This window comes from Lissotriton helveticus, chromosome 4_1 (genome assembly GCF_964261635.1).
Source record: "Lissotriton helveticus chromosome 4_1, aLisHel1.1, whole genome shotgun sequence".
Classification (NCBI taxonomy): Eukaryota; Metazoa; Chordata; class Amphibia; order Caudata; family Salamandridae; genus Lissotriton; species Lissotriton helveticus.
Window position 1 is genome coordinate 1,565,630,899 of NC_136063.1, and position 26,045 is coordinate 1,565,656,943.

General features: G+C 41.4%; 1 protein-coding gene across 1 annotated transcript in view; it reads right to left on the reverse strand.

Annotated features, from left to right (window-relative positions):
• The window catches only part of PKD1L1 (polycystin 1 like 1, transient receptor potential channel interacting), a 1,793,388-nt gene that overhangs the window by 1,202,926 nt on the left and 564,417 nt on the right, over positions 1-26,045 (reverse strand). The window contains exons 16-17 of the mRNA XM_078688182.1: positions 9,093-9,212; positions 4,387-4,555 (exon numbers count right to left, since the gene is read on the reverse strand). Of these exons, the coding sequence (XP_078544308.1) occupies positions 4,387-4,555; positions 9,093-9,212 (289 nt within the window). The remainder of the gene's footprint in view (positions 1-4,386; positions 4,556-9,092; positions 9,213-26,045) is intronic.

Consider the following 26,045-nt stretch of genomic DNA (forward strand, 5'->3'; position numbering starts at 1 on the left):
TGCCGGTAGGGAAAGCCACATCTTTAAAGGTGGCAGATAGCTAGTGTGAGTAAATCGGTTTCATTTGTCTCAAGCTCATCTCTGCTGTACTGCTTGTGGATTCTTGATTCAATGCTTCCTAATTTACCTCAACTCCACTTGGCTGCTAGCTACTCTGCTCTGGTCTCCTTTTGTCTCTGCTTTACTCCCTGGAGCTCTCTCGCCCTCTTCCTATATATTCTGTTTCTCATTTCTCTCACTCTCCTCTCCTCTCTTCTCCTATTAATCTGGGCTCTTCTCGTACAGCCATATCTCCGTTCACAGGCTAGTTTGTCCTTTTTAATATTGCGGAGCTTAAACATTCTATATGCGTCACTTCCGGTGAATAGCAGTAGCAAACTTAACACCCTGCTCTGAAAAGTGCACCATAAAGCTGAGCACAGGGAATTGTTGGGGAAAGAACTCTTGTCTTGTCACAAACAAAGAATTCTCTATTGCAAGCACCATCCTGTCACAAGGTGTGTTTTTTAGGTTTCGCCTGGCGAGGGCCTTATGGAATCAATACTGATTCCAGATGTGCACGCGGACAGACAGAAGATGTGCATGCAGAGACTGGTTGCTTTACTCGCGGCGGGAGACGGACGCACTACTTTCCCAGGTCGCTGCCAGCCTGACTCTCAGGTCGCTGCCAGCCTGACACAGGCTGCGAGGTGCGCTGTCTCCTGTACGGCTAATCACTTTATTACACTGGGTGAACGAATTAGGGTTTTGAATGGCGCACATTCAGAAGTATATCGCTTCTGGGCGCTACACTTTATTCTGGGGGCATAGAAAGTGAAGTACCCCGGATGGGGGGTTTGAATGGTGCACACTCAAAAGTACATTGCTTCTGGGCGATACACTTTATTCTGGGGTTATAGAAAGTGAAGTACGCAGAGATTACTTTGTGTGCAACCGATTACGCACTTTGGTCAAATGGGTGGTCGGGGCTGACAGCCGGTTCTCATTGACCCGAACATTGCAATTCAAATACTGCCAAATTCATAGAATTGCATGAACGGAATGACCTCTACAGCAATAGAATAGTTTCACGTGTTAGTGAGCTGATGTGTGACTCTGAGTGCAGAGTTCTGAGTTTCCCATCTGACACCGTACCCGCCGGGTCGCATGGAAATGCTTTATGTGCACTGAAAAGAGCGGGTCTTGGATTTAGAGAGAGAGGTCTGTCAGGGCTTTGAGCCCACAGAGCAGTACCTTCTTGGAGGTGGGGAGGGCGGGGCCTCAGGGGCGTTCTTTCCTTGACAGTCCAGAGAGAACTTGGCTTGTCGCACTGTCGAGTCACTACATTTTCCTACAAGCACACACGGAAAATCCACTTTAGTATGTTAGCAGTCGTGTTTCCATTCCAGGGTGTGCTGTTGTGTTAACATTCCATGTACCTCCACGACAAGTCTTTAGTGGGTTGTAAACAGGAGAAACGTTGTGAAGGCATGCCACGCGCTCTACAGAAGACGACGCACTCCATACACTGCATGTGACTGGTCATGATGCACTCTACAGGGCTGGTGTACGGTTTATGACCTGCCGGTCACGTGACGACAGGACTCCTTGTAGGGGTATACTGAACACCTCTGAAGTGTATTAGAAGTATGGCGCTTGTACGCCATATGTTCATAGAGAAACCAGGGATGAGGCAGAAAGAGCAGTCAGAGGAAGATGGGAGGGAGGGAGAGGTGAGAGTGGGATTGCAAGATCAATGGATAGAGTATAGACAGACTGTCGGACCGACACATCAGGGGCGTAACAATTTCCCCATGGTGTGGGGGTGGGGGAGTTGAGGGCGAGCTCCAACGAGCCCCCTCCGGCATTGTGCACGGCGAGCATCAGAGCTCCTAACTGGGCCCGGAGCATAGGCCCCCCCTCCATGCACTTTGCATAGGGGGGCACTGCAAATTCAGTTACGCCGCTGTGACAGACATACAGATGTTTCAGGAAAGGGGGGGCGCTCAGCCCCCACGCACGCATGGCTGGGCCCGGCCCCCCCTTCACCCCTCCTGATTGGTGGGTCCCAGCGGTGGGACCAGGGGGGTTTAAGAGGCCTGGGAGGTGCGGGAAGCGCCCTCTTGTACCCGCGCTTCCCAGGCTCGCTCCTCGCCCCGCTGTGGGGCCGATAATTTTTCCCCACCCACCATCCCTGTTAGCAGAAGTTCATTTGGGACGTGGGTAGGTATCACCGGTGATGGTATTGAACGCTGTAGATATGTATGTAATTTTCTTCCTTAGGCCTTTTTTCCCCGTGTACAGGCAATTTGGTGTAATGTGCTCAATTTGATATGTGGATGCGTATTTACTTGTTTTCTCCTTAGGCCTTTTTCCCTTCATAGGTTCCTCAATTGTTGTATTTATTGCGCTGGTCAGGCGGTAGGGTCATAATCGGTGAGCAGCAATTTAAGGTCCTTAGGGGGCGGCACCATTATCAAATGGGGTTGCCCACGGGGAGGGGCCACTGGTCTCTCCTAGAACTTATGGGGCAGGATATTCGCTTGCTTGGAAGGGTGCGGGGGAGGGAGTCACGCTTTCCTCGGGCTGGTAGCCACCCCGCACATACACTATGATGTCAGCAAATGGCGCGAGTGAAAGGGCCCTTCTTGTAGGTTAAATGGATTTCACGGAGCGTACGAGGGTAACCAGGAGAGGGACGAACTCTCCCGGTAACCGGGCCCTTGTTGCGCATGCGCACTCAGGCGTGAGGGCGTAGCTGGGGGAAGGATCGGACACCGGTTAACGACCTTGCCGTGGGCCCAGAAATTATTAGAATGCAAAATTGATATGTAGGATGTTAGATTCGGTTAGGAACACGCTGTATTAGACTTTTGTTAAGGTTAGCCCTTCATATCTGTCTACCTTGCTGTAAATCTAATGTCTGAATTTTGCATTTAATAATTATGTAAATAATGTTTATTTTACTCACTTTTTATTTGTTTTCATATTTTAATAAATACGGCCGGGGGGTCGTGAGACCCCCTGCCTTCCAAAGAATTCTCTCGCCTGGCTAAATTACTACCTCGATTGTAAATGTTGTTTGCATGATGGGGAGGGAGTGGTCGGTAGTCCCAGTCCATGTCGTGACTGCGTCAGGTTCCTCTTTCCAATCAAAGATTCTCCACGCCACAGTCCAGCCCACACATGAGATGCACAGACCTTCCCTGACTGCGTCAGCAGTGTCAGGAGTTGTACTAGAAGTAGAAAAAGCGTGTGGCCTGAAGGGCAAGTAGTGCAGTTGATGGGGTGTAGTGTAGGCAGACCCTTTGGACGGTTAATGTAACGCGACAACTTTGTAGATTGCATTGTTAATAGACCAGCCTCACCTGCGTGCCATAAAGTGAATAGTGCAACGTGGGGGTTGTAGCGCAAGTACTGCAACTTGTGGGCTGAGTAAGTAGTGTAGAAATCTGGCTGCAGATTAAGCTAAGAGGCCAGTGAGCTGTAGTGTAAACAGAGGCATGTGGACTGGAACTGCAGTAGCACAGCCTGCGAGCTAAAATGCAAGTGGGAACAAACAGCACGTGTTTTGTGGCATCAAAACAACTTCCTTTGGGTAAGTAGAATGTCCGTGAGTTGCAGTGTGAGCAGCGTGCACATCAAGGAATAAAATGTACTTCATAGGTCAAACATCTTTAGGCAGCACTTCTCTGACACATTCTCCATTAATTCTTACCTCTGCTATCTTCTTACGCACTCATTCACTCACCTCAGAGCACTTGTCAATAACAGATCTTGCACTATCCTAGGACATTGCATATTGCTCAGAGAAATTAGCCTGTACCTCCACATCCAACAAATAATAAAAATGCACTAGGTCTCGCATTTCATTAAGTTAAAGCCATTTGCATTGCTATACAATACTATTAGCAAGGCAAATGGCTAACTTAATCAAAGGCAAGACCTATTGCATTTTCAACCTTAATGCTTCAAAATAACTGGATGAAAATATACCTAAGAAGAGTTACAATACAAAGGCAAGAAATATTTGTTTGTAACTTTGGTTTACTTTCGTCTTTTGTTTTTTACTTCTTTGTGGCAGACGTCCCCTATGGCAGTTTCCATGTTTTCAGTAAAAGGTATTGTTGGATTTTAGCACCGCTCCCCCGTCAAACTGTAGACCAAATTAAACCAAATTTGTCAAACTAGTAGTCTATCCTTTTAAAAGCTGTTTTCCGCACGTTTCCTGAAAATTGACAAAGGGATACAAAGTTATTAAGGGTGCAGACATAGAATTTGCTATGGAGAATGGAATGTTATCCCCTTGATTTTAATAGGTAATTAGTGAAAACCATGTCACAGTAACTTTTTCTTACCTTCTTGAGAGCAGAAAATTAGCAACGGTATTGAAGAGGATGAGTTTACCTGCTTGGTTCGGTATATCTTTTAGTAAGGCTCGCTGATGATGTTCCTACGCGGGAGCCATCTCCAAAATGCCACATAAACTGGGTTGCACATTGGTCAGCAGTCTCTGCATGGAACTCAATGTCGGTGTTTGTTTCAAACATGGTCCCACTGGTACGTACAGAGACAACTGCAAAAGCAAAATAAAATATTCATTTGAGAAAGTAAGGTGCCACTGGAAACAGTGAGGATGGGATATTTCAAGAATTCCAACATCCATGTAAAATGATTAGGAACGCAATTCTGTTGCCTCTTGTGTGAAATACAGTTCCAGTAATTCAATGCTTTACATAACTATCCTTAAGCAAGATTTTTTCAGTTCAAAGCGTAGATTTTTAGAGTCATGGGGTGCTTTTCAAACCATATAGATTTTAATTTCGGTAAGAGGTATACCTTACCCAGTAGCATTACGCAGTATTTCCAGCATGAAAATTGGCACTGGTAAGTTACTGTGACCATCTTCACTTCGAACACCTAAGGATGAAGGAACTTCCTCACAATGGTGCTAAAGGAAGTTGCTTAAACATTCCTAGTATTCAGTAGTACTTTTAATTAGGTTAAACCAAATTAATTTGCTGAATGTGGCAATATGATGAGGTGGGTTTTGTGATACGGAGCGCATTAATATTTTAAGCAGGCATTTCACAAAGGTAGTTGGACTAAGAACGTGGGTAACTCATTTCATGTATATTCACGTAACAATCACAATTAGGAGTCAGGACCAAATAGGTATATCTAAGCTTAAAAGCCTGTACGACAGCAAACTGATGAGTCATTGGTTTCATTTACATTCCAGCTATCTGGTCAGAGTTCAAAATTACCCACACTTAAATTTGTATAGATTGTTAAGCTGAATGGACAAACCCAGCCACTGCTGCGCTGGTGGTAAATATTTGTTTATGAATTATGCTAATTTATGTGAATATTTCATCGTTCCTTGTTCATTGTCAGAGATTGCCAGAAGACTCCCTGTTAGAATTCATTTCGTCCATATTAAGTGAAAGAAGAACAATGAAATGCTTTGAATATCGTATGATTCGTATGTCTCGATATATAATGGTAGGATAGACCACCAACTGGGTACACTAATGCGGTATCTCGAACATATGCCTTTTACTTATGTAATCAACTCTTATAAATGATAACAATATTACCCAGGAACTTGCGGTCTCCATCATCATCCTTTTTGGGCTAACCAAGACACTTTTGGTAAACTAAGAATTTCAATATGTGGGTGACAGATCCACTGCTCAATTCTGACTGCTGCCCAGAAAATTGAAGGTAACATATATGGGAGAAGGGTAGGAGATGCCTCCAAGGGAATGTGTTCAAAGAATATGTTTTTTATGATTTAAAAGGACAAATCAATTATCCTATAATGAAGTAACTTAATAATAGAATATTCTAGTAAATTATACACATCAATGTTCAACATGAAACAAACATAAAACATACACAGAAAACAGGTGTATATGAAAAACTTGATTTTATCAAAAGATTAAAAGGCAATAGAATTGTAATACAAATATATAAACAGGCCTACAGGATAAACAATAATACATGGAAATTATACTCTGTAGGTCCTGATACCGCCTTTCCTATTTCTTAAATTTATCAATTGAGTAGGAAAAAGCGAAGGTCGACGTTTCGGTCTCCTATGTGTTTATCTGCGAGACCATCTTCAGGACTGCTAATTGATATTTGTAATGCCCTAACTTTATTTCCATGTATTATTGTTTATCCTGTAGACCTGTTTATATATTTGTATTACAATTCTATTGCCTCTTAATCTTTTGATAAAATCAAGTTTTTCATATACTCCTGTTTTCTGTGTATGTTTTATGTTTATTTCATGTTGAACATTGATATGTATCATTTACTAGAATATTCTATTATTAAGTTACTTCATTATAGGATCATTCATTTGTCCTTTTAAATCACTTTTAATTCATAAAAAACATATTCTTTGAACAAATTCCCTTGGAGGCATCTCCTACCCTTTCACATATTTGTACCCAAGCCCCCAAGGGTATACTGGGTTGCTCACTGTTATATACACATATATGGGAGGGCACCTGGAGCATATTTAGCTTACTGTTGGTCCAGTGGTCATCTTGGAGTCATATGGGCCTTTGGGCCAAAAAACTTGAAGCTCACAACCATCTGATCTCTAGTATAGTTTTGGAATACAGAGTGGGCCATAGGTTCTCGAGTACAGTACATTACCTGATCTCTCTTGTAGAGGACACTATTACAAAGATTGCACTTTCTCATTCTCATGGTGATAAAACTACGGACTCCTAGTTGTCTGAGGGCATGTTGGCCGTACTAAAGCATGCTCATAGGCAAGGAGGATCAAGAGACATAATGAATGTAAATCACACTGGGGATGAAGCACATTTAGAGTCACCAACTAGTACAAAGATATATACTAACCTGTGCACAGAGCAACTTCCACAGCAGTTATGCAGATCACATCACCAATATAGAGATGCCATCACTTAATGAGCGCAAAAAGAACAGATGAAAAATGGAATGCTGAACAAATCATACATTCACCCCCAGTCACATATCTGGTTTGAATCCATTGTCTTTTTGCTTGCCATGCCATTCCGGTTTAGATCCAGCCATTGGCAAATCAGTCTTGGCCCTGCTCTCCATGGGAACAGTACAGCCTGAACTGTCAGACTAGGTCCTCCCTGGACCAGAAACAAGCAATCTGGGACCGGTTTCGGGTTATCACCTCTCTTCAGCCACGCTAGCTTGAATCAGGGGCATAGCAAGCACGGGCCCACTTCTTGCCACAGGAGAAGGAAAATGTAGTGGCAGCTGAGCTCTCTATCCATATTTAGTTGTTAAGCTGTGTGGGGGGCATGCATTCTGGTTCGAGTTCAAATCAGAGATAGATCAGAGAACAGTGTTATTAGATGTAAGGGAACACTTGTTGGAGGAGGCAGATCAAGGGAAGGCAGATCAACGTGGATTGCTCACGCTAGCAACATCTTTCAACACCATAGATCATGGTGTATTACTGGAAAGGCTGAACATGGTGGTAGGAGTGAATGCTAACAATACTGCACAATGTTTTCCTCCTTTCTGTAAGTCTATCTCCCATTTGAAGAGAAGGGGATATGGCAGCATGTTCAGTAGGGATGAGTAGTGGAGCTAACCAAAGTTCATCCCTGTCTCAAGTTTAATGTGCTTACACATACCCTGCATGACTGACTGGTTAATTATGGCAAAGGTTTTCATTTGCATGCAATGATAGGAAAATTACCTTTCAAACTGACAATTATATTAAAGAGGATGCAAAAACAAAAAAATACATTATTGCATCAAACAACAAGAGGTTTCAGGCTGTATACACTGCCCAGATTAAAGGCCTCTCATGGACAAATCCTTGTTGTTTGTGATAGCAGTTTCAACATTAGCAAAGAACACTGTTTTCTTTTAGTCCCCATCATCAAGAGCAAACTAATCAAACTGAAATCTTTAATTTCCACGTTTTAGGGCAGTGCTTGACAGATTAAAACCTTTTTGGGGGGGGGGGGGGGGGTGAGGGGAGGAGTATAATAGAGCTGCTACTGCAAGATCCATTTTTTGGCTCTCACATTAATTATTGCACTTTGCTTTTGCTGGTGGTCCATACAACATTATAGCCAGATTTCAGAAATTCTAGTGAGAGCAGCTGTAAGAGATCCTTTGTTTGCTCCCTCTTTTTTTTCAAGTTTCATAGGCCACCTTATGTATACAGGTGGAATGCACACTGCTAACCCTGGTGTATAGGACCCTTAATTCATACTACCCATATCATTTAATAGAAGGTTTCATGTCCCATGTACCAGAAAGAGAGCTCCTGTTGAAGGACTTGAATCTCTCAGTGGTTCCATAATTTAGGGAAAGTAAATTCTGTGGTCTGTCTCTCCAGGTTCTAGGTGCTTGTCTATGGCACCAGATTTAAGCGACAAAGAAGTAGCAAAATGTGGTATCTTTTCAAAAGCAGTTGAAAGCACAGCTATTCTACAAGCACTGAATTATGAACTTAAGTTGTTATAGCGAGCCTGGATACCAGTCTTGTATTATGCACTAGGGAAGCATCTTTGTACTTAGTTAACAGAGTGCATTGTTCGGTCTTCAAATGGTACACTGGACTTCAATATACTGATTAACATACCACCACTATGTGCTTCATTGGGCAATAGTTCCTAGTTTATGGTGCAAATATACTATTAACTTTCTAGGTCGCTGAAAATCACTTTGCTATCATCTCTTAATTTTCAATACATATGATGATTAGTCTGTTTAAAGGATTGTCTGATCTCATACCAGAGTGTATCTAGCCAAATGAGTTGGCACAAGGTAAATACATACACCAGAACACCAGTGTTCCGAATACATATATGCAAGTTAATTTTTGCCTCTATGTAAAACTACAGTGGCAAATCAGAATTAAAAAGCCGTTTAGCATTCGCTACTCTGACAGTAAACCCTCATCCATGAAACGTTCACACGTCATCATTCCTTTTGTTGTATAGCTGCCTGGTTAGGGTGATTGATAATGCATTAGCAAGGAATTATGTAAAGAACATATAAGTTTAACAAAGCAGTTAATCAAACTTTTCATTCCCCGCAGCAAGACTATAGAATGATGAAGTAACAGAACATACACTTAATTGGACATATGACTGGCACGATCATCCAGAATGTACAGTTTCCCACCCTGTTCTTTGCTGTAACAGAGACATTGTGAGGTTTGGCAGTGGCAAACGTGTGGGTAACATCTGGACCTGAAAGAAAAAAAAAACAAAGCAAAGATATGTTACTTTGAATGGTTACTGTTACATACCAGTTAAACCCTGAGTGTCGTTACACCCATAAACTGCCATCCCAGACTTGTCCGAAGAGTACAAGTTCCTTCAAACAGTAGTTCTCTTATGGCTCAGTTTCTACCAATGGTAAAGTTAAAAAAATGTAAATCTTTACACAAACTGAACACAATTAAGATAAAACAAGTTTATAAGCAATGGCTTTTTAATTGTGTTTAACCACGTAACATTTACGTCCAGTAGGCACTTGGGTGTCATTGCTAAATTACCTTTCGTAAGAGTTGTGACTAACCAGTGTGACCATCACTTCATTTAATGGTACTCAATTTAAAAGTGGACTTGAGCTTGTCAGTTTTGGAACTAGAGATCTATAGGTCATATTACTTGTCGGCAGCGAGTGCTTTTTGCCACTGTAGACTATTGCAAATATATATATATATATATATATATTTGTCTCTGAATATCAAATTAAGCACTGATGAAGACAAATAATTAACCAGGGTGCTTAGTTCATCCTTTAGAGTCATCCAATTCACTTTGACAATAGCTTTCATAATATTTGAAAAATGTGTACCAAAATTATTCTTCTTCTAATGAAACTTGTTTTGCAAACATATGGCTTGTGTAAATGGTATTTAGAGGGGTCATCTAATTTTTGTCCAAGTCTCATTTATAATCTGAGACATACACATTTAATTTGATTTCATCAAACAAATGTTTCAAAGAACCAATATTTGATAAAAGCATAATGATATAATCTGCATAAGGTTAATGTTTTACCTCTTACTTGACTGTTTTATGCCCTTGAATAGTTTATGTCTACGTAACTGAGAACAAATAATAAGGGAGATAAGTGACATGCTTGACATGAGCATCAAATAAAGGCTACAATGTGGAGAGAAAAAATTAACTAAAGGTTTGCTCCTTGATTGCTACACAATAACTTTATCATATTAATAAATAATTATAAGTTCTAATCTAAACCGTTCCAAGCATTTAAATAAAAATTGGCAATTCACCAGTCAAAAGCTTTCTCACTCAAAGCAAGAGAGATCCAAAAGATGAAGATCCAACAATTAGGTTTGTGTATGTAGTAGCACCATCAGAATACACTCTGCCATTATCGTAATAACAAAATTGGTGATCATTATTCTTTTTGGGAATTAATGTAAAATATTTTCAAAAATCACTTATTTTTGGTCTCAAAAGAAATACATGATTTAAATAATTGAGGTAGTGTGGATAACAAAATATTACTATAGACTAAGAAAAAAAAATCAGTTGAGAACCAATAATGTTCAGTTACGTTCCCTTCTCAGGAGTTAATAGCTCATTATAGCTCATCCAAACAAGCCGCAGACTGCAGAAAATGAATAGTAGTTGGTCGGTTTTGCAAATTGTTTTAAAACACGGATTCAATTTTGCTTGATACATATCTTGTTCTACAAAAGTTCTCAAATCTTAAGAAATATTAACATTTAAAATTGATTCATCAATATTGCATTTTAGTGCAATTCAGGCCTACACTTATAGTAAGTACATTTTACTAAACCTATTCCGAACCCCATAATACAGGTCTTAAAACATTAATAATATTCCACATTAACTCATTGTTTTTTTTAATAGTTTTTTATTGGCATTTAGTCTCAATTACAACATACATAATCATACCACAAAGTACATTACAGTATCCTGCTGTATGGCATTAACATATTGTTAACAAATGATTTAACCCAATTTTAGCTTTTACTAAATAGTGAAATGCACTGGCAGAGTTATGGTTATAACATGAATATTGCATGCATTTTAACGATTCAGAAATACTTCACAGACATTTCTTATTTTTGACAAATATTAAATAAATATGCTTTAAATAAAACATCATGTCGTGTATTCCTATAGGTTCTGAATCAATCCCCCTATTCATGACCCTGTTCTGGTTAAACTAACTATCAAGTTAACTAACAGTCAGCCCATGAGGCAAGAAAAGCCCCCATGATGCAGATACCGTTATCTGACGCAGTCACACTACGGCACAGGAACGTGTTATCTGATTAGGTCATAACGCTTGAGATCTAATTAGACAAGCGACATTCCTCCAGCCCCTGATAAGGCATACGACGTTCTCATAACAAATCAAACCTATGACAACCTGGAAAATCCGTGCGGCCATTGTTTTGATTTCACAGAGAACTTTAGTAAAGAATGTGCTAACGAGCAAGTCGTATGACATCTTTATTGACGTATCTATGTCCATCCTTACGTCAATCTCGGCACCTTTAAGGTATAAATATTGCCGATCTTGCCCTATGCAAACACACGCATGGTGACGAGACGGAGCAGCCATACTTGCCGAAGCCCAGAAGCAGAGCAGACCCCGCTGGCGCAGCCCCGCCTTCCTGACGCGCTGAGAGACGCGCTGCTATCTCAAGCCGAGAGACCCAGCACCGGCGCTTTCGGGCAGCCCTCGCAGGCGGCCTGGAATATCGAGAGCAGAGAAAGAGATACCATTCCTCATTCATCCTAAATTCCAGGTACAGAACTGAATAACCCCTCACAGAGAATTCTTTAGTTATTCACTTGGCAAAAACAAACTTAACTTAAACTGTAACTTTCTATTCCCGCCCACGCATTAGACTTAGGTCAGGTACACGGGGTAGGCGTATTTAGAAACACCAGTTGAGTACGTTTAGTCAAATGTATATGTGTATCTAAATATATTTTAATCATTTTAAACATCATATGGCTCAGAAACCATATCAATGTTTTTACAGTATTATTTTATACTATTGCTTTTAATGTATGCACTTTACTTAACTATAAGTATTGCAATAATATCGATCCATTTCTCTTGTACGAGAAAAGAGACTGATCAATAAATAACACCTTTTTATTGAACACGCCCGTCTCTTCCTTTTCTCTACAATCTGATGAGACTAAGAATGCACGTACTGACTGAGTAAAATAATTGCCTTGTGCTCACACGACTCTCGAGATTGACTCTTGATTAGGGGAGAGCAAAGTTGTCATGTTCTATGGTTGTCAGAAACTAAATCCCTTCTTGTCTAATCAGGGAAGTTAATTCCTCCTTGAACATTCGAGAAAGTTTCTAGCGAACTCTGAGCTACGCTGGCAAACCCAAAACTTAAGTCTAGTATCGACAGTAGTAGACCTAGTTAACGTCTGGCCTAGGCCTTTACTGCTGTAGGTATTATTCCAATGCGCAGAGCCTATTGGGAAGATAGGAGCTACACTACATGGCGCCCAACGCGTTTGGAAAGGGCGATAAAACTAACGTAAGACATTTAGAGTAACTCAGTCGTGCCTTCTCACTCAGACCCCTTTTCCCATTATACTCCAAAGACGTCTGGAGTGGGTGTAAGGTAATATCCTCCAAAACCTCGCAGGAGGGAACTCCTATGTATGGTTCTTGGTATAGTCAACGTTGAAGGATACACTGTTCCAAAATATTGTGCATCTAATCTCTGTTTCCATAAGAAACCTGATCTGCAAACAAAAAGAATAACCTTTCTAACAGTAAAATGTCAGAAAGTGATGAAGAAAGAGAGGCAGTTAGATTAGCAACTGAACTCGCAGCAGCTGATGCTACCATGCAGGCTGCTGACGGGGATATAATACTCATCCCGGTCATCAAAAGGAGATCTATAACCCTAAAGCTTATAGAAAATGGACTGACACCTAGAGGTGGCACAGTCATATTCGTAATTGAGGCACACGAATATCGGCAGACAGAGGTATACTATTCATGGATACATTTTCCAGCAGCAAATGCTGTAACAAAGTACTTCCACTATTACAAAATAGAGGAACCTCCTAATGAGTACACTCCTTTCGAGGAGGTGGAAGTACCACTCAAATTCCAAGAGCATTTGCTCTTATTTGATGGCGCCCTAAAACACAATAATCACATCACCAGGCTTGGTCCTTTAGGTAGACCAGGAGCAACGTGGCCGGTCTTAGCCGGATACACACCACACCCAGACATCGAAGGGATGTCTACAGGAGAGCTGTTAATACAGCTAAAACAATTACTAAAAATTCACAGACAATTAGTTCAGTATGTAATGCGGACTTCAACAATTCAGCCAGCGATTAAACTTCCACAGCTGACCCCTCACCAGGGGAACACAAATAAAATCACACCACAGAACATCCAATCCTGCTTAGGTAAAGTTCCGGCTAAACGGGAACAAATACCATTCTGGTTGGCACAGAAAATTACCCAAATAGAGGCGGTGTTTCCTGACACCACCCCGCTAGAAAAACACAGGATTCTGACTATATGTCTCCCAATGGGAATCGCACCACACATAGAGGACTGTGACACTTGGGGTACAGTCTTTGCTTCCATCTACACAAAAACGCACGGTGTTCCATCCATTTCGGTAATACCAGATGTGCTAAAACAAATTCAAGATGAATACGGTCCAGAACCAGCTTTAACTCTTGGTATGAAATTACTGAAAGACTTCAAGCAGGTCTCGGCTATATTATTAGCCAATATAAAAGGTGAAGCAGCAAACGTGGCGATCCGCCAGAGGTTAAAAGAGACAGATATAGCAGACCAACCAGCTGAAATTGCCAGAATCATAGAAAAATCCTATGAAGAACTAGGTAGAGATAGTTTAGGTGGAATACCAGTAAAACCGCAACTGACTGAAAGTCCAGAAAAAATATTTTTTAATAACAATTCACCAAAAAAGAACTGGGATGGAAACAAACAATCCAATCCAAAAGAAAAGAAATTCCAGTCCCGAGGAAGGTCTCCTAGGCGAAGAGAAAAATCTCCAAACCGAAGACAGAGGTCACCGCAGAGTGACCCCTCTGGGAATAGATATAACCTTAGAAATAGGGATAATATTAAAAAACCTGATAGATATCAAGACATTGATACACGTCCCTCTGAATCTTTTCAGAATTCCTCGCAGAAATCGGAAAGAAGAGGACGATCAGAACAAAGAGAAGAGCACGCCAAGTCCAAAGACAAGGAACCTGCTCAGCTAAAAAAGAAATTACAATTTCCAAAAAAGAAGGTAGCCAGTATCAAGGTAGTTAACAATGCCGAGAATACTGAGGACACAACTGAAAAACGGAGAGTGGGCTCAGACAATGCTAGACAGCGCAGCAGAGGTGAGCATAGCTCGCAAAGTCCTTATGAATCATCTGGAGACAGTGGACACGAATGAATATCTTCAAGTGGAAACTGCAGACACCAGAGTTAGCAAACCCCACAAGATATACGAGATAACATTACGTATAGAGGGAGATAAGACTAGGAAAATAAGGGGACTATTTTGGGATAATCTCTCCAAGGGCTATGATATCCTTCTAGCTGAAAAAGACTGGCCACCAGAGTTTGTCAGGGAGTGCCCTCATGGCGAAGAAGTAATTATGCCTGCCTTCTCGAATCAAATCCCGATTCATAAAAAATACACACTTGCTAGAAAGTGGGCAGTGGCCTTAGCACCTGCTTTATATAAAAATCATGTAGGATGGGATGAGGATTCTCCTCCTCACAAAATCCAGTTAAAATCACAACCTACTGCACAAAGGCAGTACCCAATTAAGCAAGAAGCTAAAAAACAGGTAAATGAAATACTAGATCAGCTAGAATACCAGGGGGTGATTGAAACTTGCACCTCACAAATGAACAATCCTTTGTTTCCGGTCTCCAAACCAGACAATTCATATCGTCTAGTTTTGGATTACCGACACCTTAACACATGTTGCAAAACCTTTGCAGTGCAAAACTCACACAGTGCTGCACTAATGAATAACATAGTGCGCAAAAAATACAAAACTACCTTGGACATCTCCAATGGATTCTTTTATCAAAATATAGCACCAGAGAGCAGATATTTAACTGCATTCTCAGTAAATGGCACTCAAAAACAATTCTGTCGGTTAGCCCAGGGGTACAAGAACAGCCCGGGGGTATTCTCAGCGAGAGTAACAGAATTACTACAACTATATGATGATGAAGCATTATCTTATGTCGATGACATTTACTTAACAGATGATGACTTGGATACTCACTTGAAAAGAGTGAACACCATAATACTTGGGTTCGCAGCAGAGGGTTACAAATTCAACTTTAAAAAATCCAGAATTGCCCATCTAACAGTCCTATTCTTAGGATATGAGTTATCAAGTGAAGGCAAAAGTCTGGCAGACAATTTCCTAGAGAAATGTGCCGTAATCCAAGCTCCTAAAACACTGAAAAACCTACAGTCAATTCTAGGCTTCCTAAATTTCGGAAGAACTTACATTGCAAATTACGCAGAAAGGGTCAAACCCCTTTATGATCTAATTAAACCAGACTTTAAAAGATCCAGTTGGACTCAAACACACACAGAAATTTTGAGATCCTTACAAACAGACATGCTAATTAAAACAAAATTAGAAACACGTGATAACACACGCAATCTTGTGATTCGAGTCATCCCAGGGAGATGCGGATTCACATACCTGACCTCTAATGAGGGAGAAAAGGTACCAATTGCATTCAAATCACACTTGTACACTAAGGCTGAAATGAAATTTAGCCCAACGGAAAAAATTCTTACAGCAACACAGACAGCTATAGCAAAAGAACGAGCCCTGGCACAAGGTAAACGAATAATAATCGTGACACCAATACCAGCCTTAGAGGCGGTAACAAAGGCAAGCATTCCAAATGCTAAAGCACTCCATCCAAGATGGATACAATGGGCTAACTCTCTTGCTGCAACAGACGTGGTGTACGAATTTGATCCTTACTTAAAAACTCAAGAATTTCTCCAATATGAATTTGAATGTCCTCCGCCAACCGAAATTCTGCCTCTAGATCAATACGGCTGTATAATATATACAGACGGATCAGCACAACCCGCAGTAGGGGGTAAACAAGCTTACAGTGCTGCGTGCGCGATTGTTAAAGGTCGTTGGCACAAAGGGAAATTTAAACCAACCCTCACTAAAACACAATCCCTAGGAGATTGTACAGCTCAGCGAGCTGAACTACTAGCATTCAAGATGGCGCTTGAAAATACCGATCGAGAATTCCCCACACTCATAGTGTGCGATTCGTATTATTGCGTTCAATCTTATAATGAATATTTGCAGATCTGGCTTCAGAACGGTTTCAAAGATGCTAAAGGTGGCACAATCAAGCATAAAATGCTCTGGGAACAAGTAGCTCTTTTACAAAAAGAACTACCAAAGACTCACGTGATACATACACTGAGTCATCAACGTGATGGCGTTCACGTTGCAGGGAATTCATTGGCTGACGAGGCCGCGAAGGCAGCTGTGCAAACGGCTTCCGTAGCTGCCGTCACCCGGTCAAAAACAAAAATAGACAGCGAAATATTACAAGCTGTCAGCGGTTCAGAAAAGGATTCGATAGAACCACTCCCTAAAGGCTTTCCAGTAAAATACTCATACATAACTGATGCAAACAATGTTCCTTTTGCTCGAATCCCTGGAGTGGGGGATAGGGCAATTCCAAACATGGAACATAGGTTAGGACTAATAATAGCGGCACACGAAGGGCTTGCTTCTATTCATGCTGGCGTCTCAGCCACAGTATCATTAATAAAACAGAGATACTGGCGGCCACAAATGAGAAGACAAACAAGGAACTATGTTCTAGTATGTGAAATATGTCAAAAAATGAAAGTATCAACGGTGAGACGTCCAGCGCAGACACCCCTTCTAATCTCGGATAAACCATTAGCCTGTGTTTATCTAGACCACTGCGGTCCCTTACAAAGGGATGGTAACTATAAATATATCTTGGTTGCAGTGGACTCATGCACAAGATTTATATGGATGTGGCCCCAGCGAACGGCTGACGCCAGAACTGTTATAAAAGATTTGCGAGTCTTTATCGGCACATACGCAATTGGCATGCTGCATTCGGACAATGGTCCTGCTTTTAGCTCTCGGGCTTATAAGGAGGCCATGGTCAGCATGGGCGTGCAATTGCGGTACTCTTGTCCATTTCACCCTGAGGGGAACGGAATTGTTGAAAGAAAAAACCGTGACATAAAGCAATCTATAACGGCGAAGGTATTAGGTTCGGGAGCTGGGTGGGTCAAACATCTAATAAGTGTCCAACGTAGTCTAAATAACTTGCCAAGAAATTCTCTGAAGGGATTCAGTCCGTACGAATTATTATTTGGAACTAGAATGATTATCTCTGACCTCGACAGTCAGACTTCAGTGGTTAAAGAAAAAAGCTTTGATGTCAAAGACCGTTTGGCTATTTTGCAGGACTTAAACAAAACAAGAAAAGACCTGAGCAACATACAGTTGAAACAACAGCCAACAACCACTGAAGAATCACCACCTGTCCCAGCAAGACCTGTCTGGATTCCAAAAGTCGGGGATCTAGTCAGGGAGAAGATCGCGGTAAAGAAGGAATTTGGGCCTTCTTACAGAAAAGCAGTTCCTGTCTTGTCTGTCAACGGGACAAGATCAGTTGTACTACCGCCACTTGCTGGAAAAAAGGAGAACCGAGTTGTATCTATCGACCTGGTAAAACCACAACATGTGGCCGATAACAAACAGTAGGCCAAGTGGACTCCCAATAAGTAGCAGAACACCAAGGTTTGCTACCAGTACAGAGGTCCTAACAAAGAGGCTCATCACATTCGAAACGCCTACAGAAGAACAACAAGGACTATGCAACAATGCAATAGAACTAAGACCTCTGAAAACCCAAATAAAAACATTTAGCAGAAACACACCAATCTACAATGAAGTACCGAGTGACAATGCAAGCAACAAAATCCTGAACCAATTGGAACAATTGACAGAACTGCATCCGGTTACTTCATAAACTTCGATGATTCCTCTGAAAGCCTCAGTGAATCAAAGACACAGCCATCATCAAAATCCTTTAAAGACAAAGCTAAGGAACTTTTGAACCAACAGAAAGAAACATATCTGACTTCTCCATGGATTGAATTTTGGGTGGGTTTTGGTGCATTTATCCTCATACTTTGGCTCATCATGGTATTTACTTTGGGACGCTTCATTGAGGGAAAATATGCTAAAATGGACACAGCAAGTCAGAACATCAACCTGGTCCTCAAACCACACACATCTTCACACGTCGAGAAAAGAGAACTTTCTTCAGCCAACTTCACAGCCAATCCTATACCTGGTGGGGTAGCCTGGGACAACACTGACTATGAAATTTATGGTCCGGTCGAGATCCTGAAATATCCACACCAAATCAAGATCTCCTTGAGTGACTTTGCAAAACCAAACTCATTTGCTGATGATTGGCACTTCGAAAGCATTAATAACATGATGTCTGACTTAGTAATGTCTGCTAAATTTACAAAACATGATTATTTGCAAGGTTCTACAAATTATGATAGTATGTATTGCTATAACCACTATGGTAACCATTTTTTGCATAAATCTGCACAACCTAGAAATGTTTTAAATTATAATCAATGGGAACATTGTGCTACACCTCCAAAAGGGAGCTCAAGAACCGTTTATGACAAATATTCATATTTTTCAGGTTTTAACATAAGTAATGCTGAAACATTTTATTTTAAATTGTCAAACAAGACAGGGATGAAAACCATTATAACCAACACAAAGTTGATATATTCAGATTCATTCTTCGAAAAAATGAATACCTTTGGATTTGATTATTGGGACAAAAAATGTTGATTTGAAAAGTGTTTGGGGTACAAAAGAATGGCAAGTACAGGGTTTAGAAGCCTTGTTTAGAGCCTGCATGATCCCAGAACAAATGATATTTTTAAATGACACTGTTCAACAAACCACCTGTCTTGGCTTAGCAAAATCAAAGATTTAAATAAACCGTCTATTCCAAAGCCAACAATGTTTAGCAATAGCTCTGATACAGATGAAGAGATAGACGTAAACCATATATTAAACCAAAACAGAACACATCCTGATTGGAAACAATGGTTGATCTGGCCCACAGATACAAATAACTGTCAAGACAGATTCCTGAACAAAACACAGGGGTTCAAAATGACCAGGCCAGACCCTAGATATCCTCAAAGACATCACCCAGGGATAATAACAACCTACAGTGTGGGCAAATTATGCCTTCAATGGCTACAAACTTCCACACTGCCTGAAATTAAGCAACACCTAACTTTACTTACTGATGGTGCTGACTTGCGTGATTTCATAATGGGACCACGCAAACAGCGTCAAAAGCGTTTCATAGCAGCCTCTGTATATGCAGCATACAATGAGGCCTGGAAGGTTACTCAAATTGAAACAGCAGAAAGAATACGGGAAATTGACCGTATCAATTTGGAAAAATCACTTTCTGTAGTGGACAATGGGTTAATGACTCTGTCCTCCAGAATTTTTTCATTGGACAGCATTGTGTCTTCAGCAATCGATATATTATCGCAAGACTTACTGTTATTACAACATGGACAGTCACAATTGCGTTCTATTGTACAGCTTGGCTGGACGTTACAAAATCTGCGTTCAGGCTATGTGCCTTGGCGTTTAATCAACACAACGTCACTATTCCAAATCTTTAACCTTACTGATAGACAAATCGGTATGGCACAAAAGGGTGCTGATTATACAATCTTGAGCATTGAAAAACTAGAAAGATTACCAATGACAATGTCAGAACGACCTGTCAGTGAATGGATAATACACGGAATCATAAATATTCCAATCTCAACCTTCAGGTTTCAATACTGCCAAAAATATATACAGGCTGGCATGTACGAGAAATTGGGAAAGGGGTACCTTAAAACAACATGGAACCTGCCCTATTCACATGCATGTGTCAGTAATAAAGGACAGAAAGTGTTTCTTAGTGGCAACAATTGTGCTCCATCAGGATTCAAGCAAGCCGGGCCGAAGAGGCTGAAATGCCAGAGACCGGTCCCCGGTAGCTTGTCTCCTTTCTGGTGAAGAATTGGCTTGGTAGTTTGGTCTGCCCTGTTCCCATGATGCACTGGGCCAGGGACGGACTAATTTGCATATAGCCAGGTTCTGAGCTGGGATGGGGCAGTGAGATAAATAACGGTGATGGATCAAGCCCTGATCTTTGGACAGGGTAAGAGTGGTCTGCTTAATTCAGACACTCTGTTCATCACCACCCCCTTTTCTGAATCGTTTTTGGCCACTATAGGTGTGGCAGGGTATACTCAGACATGAGTCCCTTTCTCACTGCTCCATCAGGATTCAAGCAAGCCGGGCCGAAGAGGCTGAAATGCCAGAAACCGGTCCCCGGTAGCTTGTCTCCTTTCTGGTGAAGAATTGGCTTGGTAGTTTGGTCTGCCCTGTTCCCATGATGCACTGGGCCAGGGACGGACTAATTTGCATATAGCCAGGTTCTGAGCTGGGATGGGGCACTAAGATAAATAACGGTGATGGATCAAGCCCTGATCTTTGGACAGGGTAAGTGTGGTCTGCTTAATTCAGACACTCTGTTCATCACCACCCCCTTTTCTGAATCGTTTTTGGCCACTATAGGTGTGGCAGGGTATACTCAGACATGAGTCCCTTTCTCACTGCTCCATCAGGATTCAAGCAAGCCGGGCCGAAGAGGCTGAAATGCCAGAAACCGGTCCCCGGTAGCTTGTCTCCTTTCTGGTGAAGAATTGGCTTGGTAGTTTGGTCTGCCCTGTTCCCATGATGCACTGGGCCAGGGACGGACTAATTTGCATATAGCCAGGTTCTGAGCTGGGATGGGGCAGTGAGATAAATAACGGTGATGGATCAAGCCCTGATCTTTGGACAGGGTAAGAGTGGTCTGCTTAATTCAGACACTCTGTTCATCACCACCCCCTTTTCTGAAAAATATATACAGGCTGGCATGTACGAGAAATTGGGAAAGGGGTACCTTAAAACAACTTGGAACCTGCCCTATTCACATGCATGTGTCAGTAATAAAGGACAGAAAGTGTTTCTTAGTGGCAACAATTGTGCTATGTCACTAAGCGGCACGCTTCTGTGTAACGGAATTAGTTTGCATGGAGCCTGTGAAGGGAATTCATACAACCTTTCATGTCACCAGCAAGGCGCACCTGCAACAGAAATAGAACCATTCTTTCAAAGACTCTATAATGGGAGTTACATTCTTATTGTAGACCGCAGATGTTGTAGTCTTATGCCCGGGACTCCTTATCTAGTCACTACGACTGCGAAGGTCAAGTGCTGTGGACGTTCTTTGTTCCCCAGCTCCTTTCCAGACAGGGAGGCAAGGGCATGGCCCAATTTGAAAATTACTTCTATTCGAATAGATACTTTAAGCAGAATGAAAACAGTGCTTCTTCAGACGCCTACAAGGCTCACGTCATCAAAAGAAACGTATGATCTACAAGTCGCAAGGACGACTGCAGAGATACATACATTATTATCAACTAATTCCCCCGTACATTTCGCGGAAATCCTGAGCGAAATCTTAAATATTTCTGATACCACAGGGGTCTCAAAGGTATTTAAGACAGTATTTTCGATGGCATTAACACCATTCAAAGCCATACTGGGTATTTTTCCAGATTTCGTCCATTCGATTTTTGGCGGACTTCCCCTGATCCTGGGACTAATTGCAGGAATCCTATTCTTAGTCCTTATTTTTCGTTATGGCAACCCATGTCACAGATCAAACTCTCGCGACAATGGAAGATACGATCCTAGCCATTGGATACCGGGACCGGATATCAAAAATCCTGGGACTCTCCCGGCTTAGAGACCTGAACATGACTTGGTTTCTATCATTTCGACCAATGTGGCAAAGGTGTGTTTTACCTGTACTAAGGTGTCTGCTATGCGGAGAAGAATGCGCGTTAGACACCTGTCTGACGCTACAATCGGATGCGCCAGTGGATGCAGATACATTGTTGGTTCCTACCAAGGTTCACGCTTTGTGCTGCCCTCAAAGGCTGCCAATCCTGATGACGGCATTCGTGGAATCTTCACCACTACGATTGAAGAGTAGTGAAGTTCGAGATGAAAGCAGCATCGATCAGGTACTACCTTCTGTCAGCAATGCGAATCAGAATGTCAATGGAGACAATCATGCGCACGAATGCATGGTTACACCTATTTCCGACTTAGTGGAACTTTCCCATGAAGCTGTTGACAGTTTTTTCGAAAGCCTTAATGATATGATGTTCTCTCCAGAACAGAAATAGAGACTTTTGAGCAAGCTCGCACACGGCGTTCCCTGAATTCGGCCTTCAACTTTAAAAATAAAGTCACATGAACAATTTTTCCCACCAGTTCACGGACAGCAATTTTTTAGCAGCCCCAAATTATTTTTAACAAAATTTTCGGGACACTTATCTTCTGCTTAAAGTAAGAAACTATTCCTAGAGAACTAAGATTTCTATTTTTAGATACTTTATAATCTTTAGTTGCCCGCTGGTATGTTCATAAATATTTTATTATGTGATGAAATGGTCTCGGACTTCCTTTCTGTATAGCCATATTAAGAGCCATTTCATGCGTATTTCTCAAATACCAAATTAGCAATAATGCATACAAATGCGTGTTTACTTTTGCATTTATTTCTTAGCTTAAGTGCATACAATATATATGACTGCAATTTTTCAGTATATTTGAAAATTTCAAAATGCTTTTATGTATTTTGGGGTGGTAAGGTATACACTATACTCTATAGTATGTTGTACTATGTTATACTATGCATAGATTAGTAAATATGACCATAGTTAGCGTGGAGTGGGTGTCGTGTATTCCTATAGGTTCTGAATCAATCCCCCTATTCCTGACCCTGTTCTGGTTAAACTAACTATCAAGTTAACTAACAGTCAGCCCATGAGGCAAGAAAAGCCCCCATGATGCAGATACCGTTATCTGACGCAGTCACACTACGGCACAGGAACGTGTTATCTGATTAGGTCATAACGCTTGAGATCTAATTAGACAAGCGACATTCCTCCAGCCCCTGATAAGGCATACGACGTTCTCATAACAAATCAAACCTATGACAACCTGGAAAATCCGTGCGGCCATTGTTTTGATTTCACAGAGAACTTTAGTAAAGAATGTGCTAACGAGCAAGTCGTATGACATCTTTATTGACGTATCTATGTCCATCCTTACGTCAATCTCGGCACCTTTAAGGTATAAATATTGCCGATCTTGCCCTATGCAAACACACGCGTGGTGACGAGACGGAGCAGCCATACTTGCCGAAGCCCAGAAGCAGAGCAGACCCCGCTGGCGCAGCCCCGCCTTCCTGACGCGCTGAGAGACGCGCTGCTATCTCAAGCCGAGAGACCCAGCACCGGCGCTTTCGGGCAGCCCTCGCAGGCGGCCTGGAATATCGAGAGCAGAGAAAGAGATACCATTCCTCATTCATCCTAAATTCCAGGTACAGAACTGAATAACCCCTCACAGAGAATTCTTTAGTTATTCACTTGGCAAAAACAAACTTAACTTAAACTGTAACTTTCTATTCCCGCCCACGCATTAGACTTAGGTCAGGTACACGGGGTAGGCGTATTTAGAAACACCAGTTGAGTACGTTTAGTCAAATGTATATGTGTATCTAAATATATTTTAATCATTTTAAACATCATATGGCTCAGAAACCATATCAATGTTTTTACAGTATTATTTTATACTATTGCTTTTAATGTATGCACTTTACTTAACTATAAGTATTGCAATAATATCGATCCATTTCTCTTGTACGAGAAAAGAGACTGATCAATAAATAACACCTTTTTATTGAACACGCCCGTCTCTTCCTTTTCTCTACAATCTGATGAGACTAAGAATGCACGTACTGACTGAGTAAAATAATTGCCTTGTGCTCACACGACTCTCGAGATTGACTCTTGATTAGGGGAGAGCAAAGTTGTCATGTTCTATGGTTGTCAGAAACTAAATCCCTTCTTGTCTAATCAGGGAAGTTAATTCCTCCTTGAACATTCGAGAAAGTTTCTAGCGAACTCTGAGCTACGCTGGCAAACCCAAAACTTAAGTCTAGTATCGACAGTAGTAGACCTAGTTAACGTCTGGCCTAGGCCTTTACTGCTGTAGGTATTATTCCAATGCGCAGAGCCTATTGGGAAGATAGGAGCTACACTACAATCACACGTATATATACACACACAAATATATATATATATATATATATATACACATATATATACACATATATCCAAACCTAACAGGAGTCCCAAAATGAAAAGAAGCCACAGGAAATACTTTTGCTCATAGGTTTAATGTGCAGCTTGCCAGCAGAGCCCAATCCGGAGAACATGCAACCAAAATCATACGCGTTTCGAGATTCAATCTCTTCCTCAGCAGCGTTTGTTAGGACAAAGTTTGAAGGCGCTGCAATGTCCGTACTATTTAATGAAAACACCTGACAAGATGGGAGTGGCCACCCTCTTGGCATTCTGGATGTTGTAGTGCGTGACACATTATCATCCACAGTGGGTGCGCTTTCAAAGCCCAAATAACCATAAGTTCTCCCAAGTGGTAATAGCACAGTCTCTGTAAGGACCTGCCGCGCTTTATAGCTGTCCTCGCCGACAGGCTCCGGGCCGTGTGCCCTTCTTCCAAAGCAAACTGCCCCAAATGACGACAGACAGCCATTTCCAGTGACTTCCCTTTATTTGTAGTTCAACATGCTCAGGTGAGAAACTGCGCATTGCACCATATATATATTTATATATATATATATATATATATATATATATATATATATATATACACACACACATTGTCACTGGAAAAAACTAAGGTTACATGGATGTTATAGTTAGGCTCAGATTTGAGTTGTACAAAACCATAGAAATTCAGCAGTTATAGTTACCTTAGCTAACTATAACACACCCCCTGCAATGCACTGCTTATAACTTCACATATTACATCATTCATGACATGGCCAGTGACATCACTGATGACATGATTCCATGAGTGTGTTTTGCAAACGTTTCTGAGACTTAAAGATATATACTAAGCTACAACTTAAGTTAAAAAACTATTCTTTCTGTACTAATAATTAGTCATACTATTTCTAACGGATCTCATCTGAGTGGCTGTGTGACTGTATCAGTGTGCGAGTGGATGTCTGAGTGGCTTTATGGGTATGTGAGTGGCTATATGGATATGTTAGTGGGTATGTGAGTAGCTGTATGAGTGAGTGAGTGGCTGTGTGAGTGCCTGTATTGGAGAGTGAGTGGCTACATGGGTGACTTAGTGGCTTTGTGAGTGATTGCATAGGTGCGTGTGTCCAAGGAAGGTCAGGACAAATATGAATATTGGTATTTGTAATCGTTGAAAAAATTCCTGGACTCTGTTACCTGCAGTGTTTTATATACAAGTGAGATGACTCCGTTGTAGGAATCTTGTTTAGATAGAGACAGCCAACAGGTGTTTCGCCCCCTTACAAGGCCATCTGGCCTTGGGCTTCATCAGGGCGTAGGAAGAAAATATATATCGGTACCCGAAGTCGTCTTGGTCAATCACAGGCAGTATTCTAAATCTTTCTTATTCAGGCATAAATGCCAGAGTCGGATTCGGTCTCTGCAAATGTCAGTGGTGCGTATGTGCCTGTATGGGTGAATGAGTGGCTGTAAGAGTAGCTGTTTGTGTCCTACAATGGATCTGTGAGCATCTGTATGGGTGAGTGTGTAGCTGTTTGAGTGTGTGTGTATAGGCAAGTGTATGTGAGTGGCTGTATTGGAGAGTACATGTCTAAGTGGCTGTAAGGGTGAGTGAGTGTGTGTGTGAGTGGTTTTATGGATATCTGAATAGATATGTAAGTGGTTGTATGGGTGA